The sequence below is a fragment of the Phodopus roborovskii genome, unplaced genomic scaffold (genome assembly GCF_943737965.1).
Source record: "Phodopus roborovskii unplaced genomic scaffold, PHOROB, whole genome shotgun sequence".
Classification (NCBI taxonomy): Eukaryota; Metazoa; Chordata; class Mammalia; order Rodentia; family Cricetidae; genus Phodopus; species Phodopus roborovskii.
This window is the reverse complement of record NW_026126407.1, coordinates 18425840-18438357: the sequence shown is the minus strand read 5'-3', so window position 1 is coordinate 18438357 and position 12518 is coordinate 18425840. Positions and strand designations below refer to the sequence as shown.

The 12518-nt window shown below is 44.0% G+C and overlaps 2 protein-coding genes across 24 annotated transcripts in view; one reads left to right on the top strand and one right to left on the bottom strand.

Moving 5' to 3' along the window:
* The window catches only part of Ncor1 (nuclear receptor corepressor 1), a 143110-nt gene extending 137224 nt beyond the window's left edge, over positions 1-5886 (bottom strand). For 21 of the 23 annotated variants that reach the window (XM_051180411.1, XM_051180419.1, XM_051180414.1 and 18 more), the window contains exon 1: positions 5346-5533. The gene's annotated coding sequence lies outside the window, so the exon portion shown is untranslated. Of the gene's footprint in view, positions 1-5345; positions 5535-5628 lie in introns of those variants that run through there. The other 2 variants (XM_051180412.1, XM_051180428.1) reach the window with 2 other exon arrangements.
* Positions 5887-6528: 642 nt separating this feature from the next.
* Positions 6529-12518, top strand: part of Pigl (phosphatidylinositol glycan anchor biosynthesis class L) — a 54385-nt gene continuing 48395 nt past the window's right edge. Inside the window, exon 1 of the mRNA XM_051180444.1 lies at positions 6529-6958. Within this exon, the coding sequence (XP_051036401.1) occupies positions 6724-6958 (235 nt within the window). The 5' untranslated portion in view covers positions 6529-6723. The remainder of the gene's footprint in view (positions 6959-12518) is intronic.

Below are 12518 nucleotides of genomic sequence, written 5' to 3'. Positions count from 1 at the left end.
ACACACACACACAAAGCAAATACTCTACAGTTCAAGTATACAAGTGGAAGAAATCAAAATAGTTTGGTAGCCTTGGCTTCCCATGTTTCAGACTAACATAGTTGGATTTATTTCCATATTACATTATAGCCCTATAAACCAAGCACTCCAAATTTCTAAATCATATACTTTTCCTAGCACTAAAATTACTCCTAAACTTCCTTCCCTATATACCAGTTAAAACATTTTTGCACCTAACATTACCTAGAACTAAAAGGCTATGAACAAACAAAAGGCTATGAATAAAATCTCTATGTTTGTTTGCCCATCCTCACAAAAATCCCAATAAAGTGGCAGGACTTTTTTTTTTTTCTGAAAGAAATGCTTGCATAATTCACTGCTATTTCAATGACATATGTACACTTCCATTTTTAGTTTTCAAAAACTATTCAATACCAGTTGCCATGTATTATAGTGTATTCTATAACAAACACACTAAAGCTAGCATAGCTTATAGGCTCTTCTTAGACACAAACTACTCCAGGAACAAAGTAAAGAGGAAGAAATTTTTTTTAATAATACAACTTCTTAATAATTTATTTTTATGTACATTGATGTTTTCCCTGCATGTGTGTCTGTGTGAGGGTTGTTGGATCCCCTGGAACTGGAGTTACAGACTTCTATATGGGTTCTGGGAATTGAACCCCAGTCCTCTGGAAAAGTAGCCAATGTTTTTAACTACTGAGCAATCTCTACAGCCCCAAGGAAGAATTATTTAAAAACTCAAGTATACAGCCAGGCAGTGAGTGATGTTGAATGCCTTTAATCCCAGCACTTGAGAGTCAGAGGCAGGCAGATCTCTGAATTAGAGCCAGCATGGTTTACAGAAAGAGTTTTTTTTTTTGGGGGGGGGGGTGAAAAAAAATAATCTCCAGCCAGGCAGTGTTGGTGCACACCTTTGATCCCAGCACTCAGGAGGCAGAGGCAGGTGAACCTCTGTGAATTTGAGACCCTCTGGTCTACAAGAGCTAGTTCCAGGACAGCCTCCAAAGCCATAGAGAAGCCCTGTCTTGAAAAACCAAAAAGGAAGGAAGGAAGGAAGGAAGGAAGGAAGGAAGGAAGAGTCTGCATAACAAAAACATGTTTTAGAGCAAAGGAAACAGAAGGGAGACCTCCTGGTTTAAGTATTATATCATCAAATCTCTGAAAAATACAATTCATATAGCAGGGTTTGGGAGAGTAAGATAGTACAAGAATAATCCACAAAAGAGGTCAGTTTAAGGGGGAAAAAAATACAGTTCTTTTTTTTTTTCTTTTTGGGAATGGAGTGTGGGAAGAGATTCAGACAGGGTCTTGCTATATAGTTCTGTTTGGCCTAGAACTCACTATGTGGAACAGACTACCTTAGATTTGCTGTTATGGTGATGCCCGCCCTTCATCTCAGCACTCTGGAGGCAAAGGCAGGAAGATCTCTATGAGTGAGGCCAGCCTGATCTATATGGTGAACTCCATGTAGACTATACAGAGAGAGCCTGTCTCAAAAGAAGGAGAGAATAATACAGTTTTTCCTTTGAAATAAATTTTATGGCATGAGTACTTGCCAAAAATTAATATAGCAGTGCTAGGGATACAGCTTCATGGTAGCATACTTGCCCAACTCAAAGCCTTGAGTTAGGATCCTGAGGTCAAAAACGCCCTTTTCAAAGCACTGGGATGGGGTGGGTGAGAAGCAATAGGCAACAAACTAATCACAAATGGGCTTCTCATTGTAAAATCAAGCCGGGCCTGGTGCCACGTGCCTGCAATTCCAGCAAAAGGATTCAAAGATAACCCAGACTGATCACAGCAAGACCCTGCCTTTGACGTGAGCACTTGCTGCCCTTTCCAGACAACCCAGGTTTAATTCCCAACACCCACATGGCAGCTCACAATTACCTGTAACTCCAGATCCAATGGCCTCTTCTAGTCTCCTTTGGGCACCAAGCATGCAAGCAAAACACCACACACACAAAATCAAATTAAATTAAAATTTTAAAATAAATAAAAATTTCACCAGATGGGGCTGGTTTACATCTTTAATCCCAGCACTCAGGAGGCAGAGGCAGGAGGAAATTTGTGAATTAGAGACTAGCCTATTCCACAGATTGAGTTCCAGGACAGCTAGGGCTAAATAATGAAACCTCGACTCAAAAAATAAAATGTAATGTTTATTAGAACAGAGAAAAATTTAAGCAAATTAAGTAATTCCCAGTGACAATCATATCAGTACCATTTTCTTTAAACTGTATATTCATTGCAGAAATTTAATGCTATGAAGTATTTTAAATTCAGTAACTACACTGAACATTTGAAGTGATCGCTCATTTTCCAGCCAACCCAAATTTTGTTTTAAGAATCCATCATCGAACTGCTCCATGGATAGTATGGTACATAAACACCACACTAGATGTCAGAAATGTGGCTTTTGTTTTTGCCCAATAGCAGCAATTTAAGCAGATCACCTCATTCTCGGTTATTCATTCTTTCAAGATATTCAAATATAAAAAGCCTGGATCTATATATGGATGCTCGTTCTAGAATTCTACGAATTGTAAGCAATTTATTTTAACCAATTTATTTTTGAGACCACAACTAAACGAAAGTTAACAGCAGTATGAAATTAAACTGAAGAACTTTACAGACAACACAGTGTTTTTGTTATATCTCTGACTTTCAAATTCTAGTGGGTGGAGGGGACAGGTTGTATCTGAAGACTATCCAAGTAACTTTGTGACCACAGAAACTCCTGGGGTAACAAAAATGGCTAAAGGATAGAATAAATGTTCAAGGAAAAAAAAAAAAAAAAAACAAGATCACAAAAATACCAAAATAAAACACAGATGATCCAAACAGTTACTGCTACACTGCAGTGGTTTTTCATAGTTTTTCAACATTCCTAAAGGACGCCTGATAGAGAAAGAACTATCCTCTTAACCATCGAAATTACTTTTTGTATCCTCAAAGGCAAGAACAAAATATCAATTGCACTGACAATTTAGTTACCTGTGCCTATAGTTCATTTAAACAAAATGTCATTTAAATGAAGTATGTATCAGCTACTCCTCTTTTTCCTCCTCTTCCTTCTTCTTTGAGACAGTCTCTCCTTTTCTGGCCTAGAACTCACTATGTAGACCAATCTGGCCTCAAGCTCAGAGATCTGCAGTTAGTGTTAAGATTGCCATGCCAAACAATATATTTTTTCAAATTCATGGAAGAGAATCATAGCTATATAAATATATTAGTAACAGGTATATTCTGATGTTGTAATGTGGATACATTTTTTTCTAACTACACCATGAGAGATTTGCAGATAAACCATTACTATCTCACAGAAACACAATCAATCCTATTTAAAGTAATTGTATAACCTTTTTGTTTTTTGAAACAGGGTCATGAATATTCCAGGCTGGTCTCACACTCAATATATAGCTGTAGACAACCTTGAACTTCTAATCTTCCTGCCTCCAACTCCTGAGCAGACATGTGTCTGCTTCTATGTCATGCTGGGGAAATCAAACCTGGGGCTACAGGCATGTTAGCTGAGCTCTCTACCAAATGGGCTACAGCCCCAGTCCAATTTCATAACTATTAACTCAGTCTAGACTCACAACAACAAAACCTGTAAGGTTAGGGGTTTTTCTAATATTATAGATGAGGAAACTGTAGCACAGAAAGGTTGAACATGTTCTAAATGCCAGTTAATGACAGAGGGAATCATGATTCCTAGTATTACAACTTCTCAGGAGTATTATAACATATGGCAAGTCTTTTCTAAAAGATAAATGTTTTGGTGTGGCGAGTAATCACTTTCTAGATATGTATAAACACAAACACATATACATACACACTTTGATTTTCACTAACAGGTGCACTTAAGACAAAACAACTGGAAGCTATAAATATCAAAATAAACTAAACGGCTACAGGATTTTAATAGAATAAGAAAGTAAGATTTCACTCTAGTAAGTTAGCTTTATTCCTTCTGTAATTCTTACACATATCTAGATAAGTCAGAGACTGAGCCCAAGCAAATACGAACTGGGTTATCCAATAAATTTGAGAGAATTTATTAAAACATTTCCTCAAAATATTAAAAAATTAAACAGTACTCCGTCCGGGTATGGTGGTGGTGTAAGCATGCAATTCATGCACCAGTTACAAGGGGAGTTTCAGGTCAGCAAGTCCTACAGACTTAAACGGTCTCAAAACAAACTAAATTAATTAATTTAAAACAGCAGCTCTCCATTTATCCACAAGGTATTCCACGTGACTCAGAATCGTCAGCAGCTATTCATCAAGATACTCTTGAACAAATGAACAACTATTGAACAACTATGTATGTGTGGGCATTTTTAAATCCCAGGCCTGTTGCTCTCTGCATACAGCCACTTTCAGCCTCCCATCATTCTCTCACCAGAGTGCACACAAGGAATGTAAGTTTCAAATATAATAGGATACAATCAGAGTAGCAAATCTGATACAGGCGAATATACTAATCCCAAAGATTAAAACTACCCATAACGCTACTCTCCAACGTAACTCTAGTGTACAGGCGCTGTGGCACACAACCTGGCAAACACTTCTCATAAATACCATCCACTCCTTTTCATACATGACTATTCCTGATCCACACCAATACTAAGAACGCGGTGTCCTTTCCGTTAAGGTTGCTTTCTCAATTAGTTTCTCAAATCCCGGTCGTCGTTGTCTCCCCAAAGAAGGGGTGCACTCTCCCACTTGGCACAAGAAAACACCAATAACAAGCGGCAGGAGGCAGAGGGTGCTGCTCTTTGCATCTGCACCACTACCAGCCCTTCGCCATTATACCTCAAGTGGGCCAGTTAGGAAGGTGAACTAGTTTGTTCTTCACACACTTGTCCATCGCTGTCACCCTCCTTAACCCCTTCCACACTCGCCAGACAGCCACCAACTCTCTCCCTCAACAGTGGGCCTAGGCGGGTCACCTGCGGCCGGCCCCACCCGGGGCCCTCCATCCTCACACCCCCTCCTCCAGCCCTGCAGGCACCGCACGCCCCCTCCCCAATGGGCAGACATCTCAGGCCGGCCTCCGCTCGCCTAAGGCCATTCTCCCCATAAACTCTAGAAACCTCCACTCGCCTAGCCTGAACTCCCTGCCGCACCCGACTCGCCCCTGGGTGGCGGAGAGGAAGCGACCGGCGGTTCGCATGGGTCCCAGCTCCGCGCACTTCGCGACGCCCCCGGCCCGCCCGAGAAGCCGCCTCCGGCACTGGAGCCCTAGCAGCCCTCGGAAGCTCCCGGGCGAGCAGGGCCCCGAGGCCGGGGCTGCAGGCGCCGGGCCTACTCACCCGGAGCTGGCGGAGCGTGGGAGCCTGCGCGCCCCCACGGCCGGACGAGCGGGGCGCGGCCCCGGCGCGCGGCCCTCCGCCCGGCCCTCGCTCGGCGCGGCGAGCTGGGCGCTCACTCCGGCCGCCGCCGCAGCTTCGCCACCTTAGCCGCCATCTTGCCTCAACCCCTCTCCCTCCCCCCCTCAGGCCCGGCAGCCGCGCTAAGGCGGCTCCGACACGGGCTCCTCCTCCTTCCGGAGGGTTGGGGAGACGACACCCTCCCCGGGCGGAGCGCCGCTCTCACCTCGGCCTCGCTTCCTGGGTCGTGGGTGCCGCGCCGGTTCCTTTCAAGCTGTCCCTCACACTCCTACCGGCTCCGGCAGCACTGCCTCGGGTCCGGCCGGCCGCGGCAGCCATCGCGCACCCGGCCAGGAGCGCCACCGCGAGCCTGCCACTCCCGCGCGCCCGGGGCCTTCCCCCTCAGGCGTGGGAAAGGACAAGGCGCCTGGCGCGAGGCAAACCTTGCGACCCTTTCGCGCCGCCAAAGCGGCTGTGCGCTCCTCGCCGGAGACAGAAAGCCGAGCCCACGTGGCTGGGATGCACGTTAATTTCACACCAGGTCTCCCCCCCGGAATGGCGGGTAAGGCCTTCTCCGCCGCGCCGCTCCTTAATCTCTACCCCTTAAGAGAATTTAAGCACCTCCTGACCGTGCTGTCAGCCGGACCCTTCTGCTGAAATGACGTTTGCTCATAGCCGCTTACTTTTCCCCTACCAAAGTCGCCCACTGAGAAAAAAAAAAAAAAAAACAACAAAGTGTGACCCGCTTCGGAAAACTTTCATCCGGATAACGGGTTGTTTACACGAAGTCTTGGGTCATAAGAAGTGGGTTTAAAAAACGAGCTGCAGCGAGAGAAGGGAACTCTCCCTACCAAATGTTTAAGTTTATTTGGAAAGGCTTCCGTTTTAGCCGGCGTGCTGTGACACGCCTGACCTGCCAGCGTAGGGGGCAGGAGAGGAATGAGGATCGTTGCAAATTCGAGCCCATCAAAGTCTACAAAGTGAGTTCAGAGGCACCCAAGGGTACACACAGTGAAACACTATCTCAAAACAATTGCACAACGCTTCCTCCTTTTAAGCACACTGGACGGAAGTATACTAGACCTCAAGTTCGGGTTAGCCCTGAAACGGTAGCAGGGATAGGATTTTGCCATGGCTATATACGAGATGAGACGGCGCAGTGTGGGTGGAAGTTTCCACGGTAGGACCACGGATCTCGCCGTTGTCCAGCCACAGAGCACTTAGACACGGAACGCAGTTTCAGCGGGTTCAGTTTTCCCGCAGGAGCCCGTGTCCACCCCCCGCCTTCCTTACTGCGCAGGCGCGGTGCCACTTACCCGGCATGGAAGTGGTGGGTCTCTTGTGTCTGGTGGTGGCTGCCCTGACATGGGGCTTCCTCCGGGTTCGGGACTCGGCGGAACGAATGAAGTCTCCGGAGCAGGCAGGCCTGCTGGGAGCCGGAAGCCGGGCCCTTCTGGTGATCGCGCACCCGGACGATGAAGCCATGTTCTTTGCTCCCACGGTGCTAGGCTTGGCCCGCCTGGAGCAGCGGGTGTTCTTGCTCTGCTTCTCGGCAGGTAGGAGGCCGTAGAAGGGACGCTGGGAGCCGGGTTAGGGAACTAACCGATCTCAATTATTTCCTCTAGAAAGGTCTTCTGTTAGGCAGCTAAGTGAGTATACCGAAGGTCCTTTCTCTGTGCTCGTCACAGGCACAGAAACAGCCGGCTTCCCAGATAGGTTGTGGAACCCCGAGCGAATTCCACTCATCTCCAGCTAAATTGAGGAGCAGAAAAGTGGTTGCTCGTCGTTGGTTCCATTCGGTACCTGCATGTTCCTTTGGGAACTGCGACTGAGTGTTTTTGTTTTTTTAAGACAATCTCATTGCAGCCTAGCTTCCCCAGTGCTGGGATTACAGATGTGAGCCGATGGATGTGCCTGACCTTTTATCCTGAGGAACCATCTATTTACAGAAGGATCAAATATAATCGTGCACCAAACAATCTAAACTATGCTGTCTGCCCAACCCACCAGGTTTCTTTCCTAGCGATAGCAAAAGACATTCCTGGTGCTTTGAAATTCATTGTGCTCTACAAAGATGTGTATGTCAGATTGGAGGAGTTACTTCAGAATAGATAGAAACTATTTAATTTTAGAGTTCATCTCCACCCAGCTTTCATTAAGAGAACTCTTCAAAAATAAGACTTGCACTATGATACAAAACAAAAAAAAATGACACCTATATATGTCGATGACTGCACAACTTAAACTGTGTACATACAGTGACTGAATTTTATGATATATTAAATTATACCTCAATAAAGTTGATTTTCAAAATTGCCCATGACCTCTTTTCCCAATGTGGTTGTGTGTCATTCCGGTTCTTCATTTTTAGATAACAGACTTTTCACAGAAATCACGTTTTACACATTGTTTCCCCTACCACCACTTTTTATTTACTTAGTATATATTTATGCTAGACTTTATTCTAAATCGCGCTCATCAGAATTGATTTATGAGATTGGCTAAATTTGGGAGAGTTATTGTGTTTTAAATTGTGGTAATGCAGATTAATGGAGGTGAGGGCTCCAAGGACTGGAACTTGCTGGAACAGGCTGTCCTCAAATTCACAGAGATGAACCTGCCTTTGCCTCCCAAGTGATGGATTTAAAGGCACGGGCCACCACTGCCCAGCCCAAAATCTTTTTCTAATGAAAGATAAAAAGTATTCACTTAGTAGTCTGTACTTCTATTGATGCCTTTAATTATGTCCTCTGAATCCAACTTGCCATTTTAAATTGGTCACTGTTGTACAAACCAAGAAAGTAGTGATGTTTAATATACTATAGTGGAAATTGTAGCAATATAATGGAGAAAACACAGTAGGCAGGAAGTCAAGAAGAACATTAATTCTCTTTGCAGAAGGTTTCCTTAAAGAAGGCTCCAAGTAGGGTTTCGTTTGATCTGGGCTTCAAAAAAGAAGGCTATATAGGGAGCAGAGCTGAGCCTTGTAGGCCATAGTAAATAATTAGGTTAAGTCTTGCATTTGTGCCAATAGCTTATCCCAACTACATCCTCAGTTCAAGGAGAAGGGAGAAGCAAGTTTTGTTTGGCAGTGGTGACTCAGTTAATTGTCCTCAGCCATCTTATAAGACAACACTATTATTTCTATTTTACAAATAGACATTGAATCACCAAGACTTTACCATGAAAGAGCTGAGGCCTGGGCCCTGCTGCTCAAAATCATTACACCCAGGCTGTCCATTACTTTGTGTGTTGTGTACCCTGTCAGATTTCAAGAAACATTATTTCATCAACTTTTTGTGGGGTTTCTTTTTGGTTGGTTGGTGGGTTGGGTTGGGTTGATTTGGTTGGGTTGGTTTTTGGTTCTTCAAGGCAGGGTTTCTCTGTGGCTTTGGAGCCTGTCCTGGAACTAGCTCTGTAGACCAAGCTGGCCTTGAGCTCACAAAGATCTGCCTGCATGTGCCACCACCACCCAGCTCATCAAGCTACTTTTTCAGTCTATTAAGTATTATTTGTGAAGGGAGGAACCTGCAGGCCATGGCCCCACAGATGGTCAGCAGAAGACAACCTGCAGGGGTCAGTTCCCTCCTTCCACTCCATGTGGGTCCCTGGAATTGAACTCAGGTCATCAGGCTTGACTGCAAATGCCTTTACCCACTATCTAGCCCCGAGCCACTATTTATGAGATTTTTTAAAACAGAGGTGCTGGAGAGAAGGCTCAGCAGTTAAGAGGGCTACTCTTGTGGAGGACCTGAGTTTGGTCCTCAGCACCAACTTCAGGAGGCTTTTAACAGCTTATTTCTTTAGATCTCAAAGAGTCAACACCCTCCTCTGGCCTCTACATGTACCTGGACTCACATGTACATACCACCCCATAGCACACATAAAACATAATTACAACTAAAATTAAACCTGAGTGTGGTAGTGCACACCTTTAATTCCAGCACTTGGGAAGCAGAGACAGGCATTTGAGTTCAAGGCCACCCTGGTCTACAAAGTGAATTCTAAGACAGCCAGGGCTACACTCTGTCTCAAAACAAAACAAAAAACAAAACAAAACAAAACTTAATAAAAAGTGTGGTAGCACATTTTTAACATTTTTAATGCCAGCACACGGGAAGCACAGCAGGTGAATTTGTGAGTTCAAAGCCAGCCTAGTTTACATAGAGGTTTCCAGGACTACAGAGAAAGACCCTGTCTTTAAAAAAAAAAAAAGTAAATAAAATAATAATAATAATCTGTCTGCTTTAGACAGTTCATTCTGATATCTACATGGAAATGGTTTGATAGAAAAGACTGGAATCATGAAAGCCAACATTTCTCCTCTAGCTCATATGAGGTTTTATATTAGTTTGTATTCTCTCTCTCTCTCTCTCTCTCTCTCTCTCTGTGTGTGTGTGTGTGTGTGTGTGTGTGTGTGTACAGATTTTCCAGGCTCATGAGATTCCCTCTTTCTTTTTTTCTTTTTTTTTTGGGGGGGTTGTTTGGTTTTTGGTTTTTTTTCTCGAGACAGGGTTTCTCTGTGTAACAGTGCTGGCTGTCCTGGAACTTGCTCTGTAGACCAGGCTGGCCTCAAACTCACAGAAATCCACTTCCCTCTGCCTCCTGAGTGCTAGAAGTAAAGGCAAGCACCTCTACCCAGTTAAAAAGAGTTTTATTTGTACAGTTGTTTTATCTGTGCATATGTCTGTGTACCACTGTGTGTGTGGTGCCCATGGAGGCCAGAAGAGGGCATCAGATCTCCCTGGAGGTGGAATTACAGATGATTTGAGCCTCCACCTGAGTTCTGGGAACTGAACCCAGATCCTATGGAAGAGCAGTAAGTGCTTTTAATGGCTGAGCCATCCATCTCTTCAGCCCTGACATGTCTGTTTTAATTACTGTAACTTGTAATAATATGTTTATGTGTGGTGGGGCATGCTTACACCATGCCATGTGTAAAGGTCAGAGGACAACCTTGAGAAGGATTTTCCCCTTCCACTTTTACTTGGATTCCAGGGTTCAAACAGGTCATCAGGCTCATTGACTTACTGCTACACCATCTCACCAGCCAAATGACTGAAACTTTATAGCCCTGTTACCCAATATGTTAGAACCTCTGATTGCTGCTCAGGGTGTACTTGCTTGTTTTGACCTTGTTTTCCTCTTAAATAAATATGTTTTAAGAATTAGGTTGGTTATATTCAAGAAAAAACTTTATTGGCACTTTTCCCCGTTGAAATTTCACTGACTTAGTGTCAGTAGAGGACAAATTTACAACATAAAGTCTTTCTGGCTATCATTTTATGATGTCTCATTTATATTGGCCTTCTTTCATATCTGTTAAGAGTCTTGTTTGGTTCTGGTTTCTGTGCTGGGCTTGAGCCCAGAGCGTTGAGCATGCTAAGCATGTATTCTATCACTGACCTACACCCTGGTCTTTTAGTATTGCAATGTTATCCAGGCCAGCCTCAAACTTGTGGTTTCTCTGCTTGGCCTCCCAGAGTAGCAGGCACATACCATATGTGGCTGTTAAGAGTATTACATTTAGGTCTTCCATACATATTGAGATGGTGTTCATACAATTCTGTCCTTCAGTCTGTTTCTCCTGTCTAAAGTTTCCTATTGCAAATGTCACAGTATCAGTTGTACTTGATATCTTCATTTATTACTTTATTCAATTACTTAGACTTCCTAATAACTCCCAATTTCAGTAGTTGTAGGTATGATTCTGTTCTTTGTTCTTACAACTTATTCTGGGTTTCTACAAGGGTGCTTTGTGATTTATTTTTATATGCTTGTGCACATGTATCTTAAAACCATATTTGTGGTAACACATAAATGGTTCACTTTTTTTTGTTTTTGGATTTTCAAAACAGTTTCTCTCAGTAACAGCTCTGCCTGTCCTGGAACATACTCTGTAATCCAGGCTGACCTCAAACTCACAAAGATCAACCTGCTTCTGCCTCCCGAGTACTGGGATCAAAGGTGTGCTCCACCACCACCCTGCTTGGTTCACTTTTTCTAATATTTATTTTGTATGTGTGGGTGGGTGGTATATGTAGTATATGTACACATGTATGTGCTGATATGCACTTGCAGAGGCCAAAGGAGGATATTGAGTATCCTGTTTTATAACTCTGCCTCCTTCCTCTTGAGACAGGGTCTCTCACTGAACCTGGAGGTAGGCTGACAGCCACCAAGTCTCAGCAAACCCTTGTCTCCACCCCTCCAGAGCACTAGGGTTGTAGGCATAGTGGACATGTGGATTTCATACATGGGTGTTAGGGATTCAAACCCATGTCCTTGTGCTTGAGCAGCAAGCACTCTTATCCACTGAGCCATCTCCGCAGCCCCTGGTGATCTAAGTCATTGCCTGCCTCAGATCACTCCAAATTTTTTTAGCTTGATTTTTTTTTTCAGGCCAGAGAAGTAGTATAAGTTGAGGATGCAACCCCAAGTGTCTTCACTGTACAGTATCTCTTGTCCATGGTAATGAGAGCCTCCAAACTGGGCATTGCAATCACCTTAAGATTTTCCTCTACTTGCATATCTGGTTGCTAGGAACTTAGCTTAAGGTTTTCCTCTACTTGCATGTCTGGTTGCTAGGAACTTAGGTAGGGATTTCAATTAGAACATACGCATATGATTTATCCAGTACTTTCTGTTTCTTTACAACCTGGTGGCTGGGTTCCCAGGCAGGTGTCCTGAGAGACCAGGCAGGTGTCCTGAGAGAGAATCCAAAAATAGCCATGTTGTCTTTCATGACCAGCCTTAGAAACCCTGCAGTATCGCCTCTACATTTTCCTTGTTGAAATTGTCACACGTCTCATCTGGGTCCAAGGAGAGAAGTAGATGCCATCTGCTGATAGAAAGCATTGAGCTCCTAGAAATACATGCCGGCTAGAGATGTTGAGTCACTCACACCAAGGAAAGTTGAGTGGGAGTTAAAGAAATTTGGAGGAGGGTATGTAATGTTTTTCTTAATTTGCCTTCTACTCAAACCAAGCCTGAGCACCTCAGTCTAGGGTGGGCTTTTTGGCTGGTTTGTTTCTTCATCTGATAAAGGTGTAGGCTTCTAAAGGTCCTTTCTTTGTATAGACATCCCCTTGTTTGCTGCTAAACTCTAAACCTAAC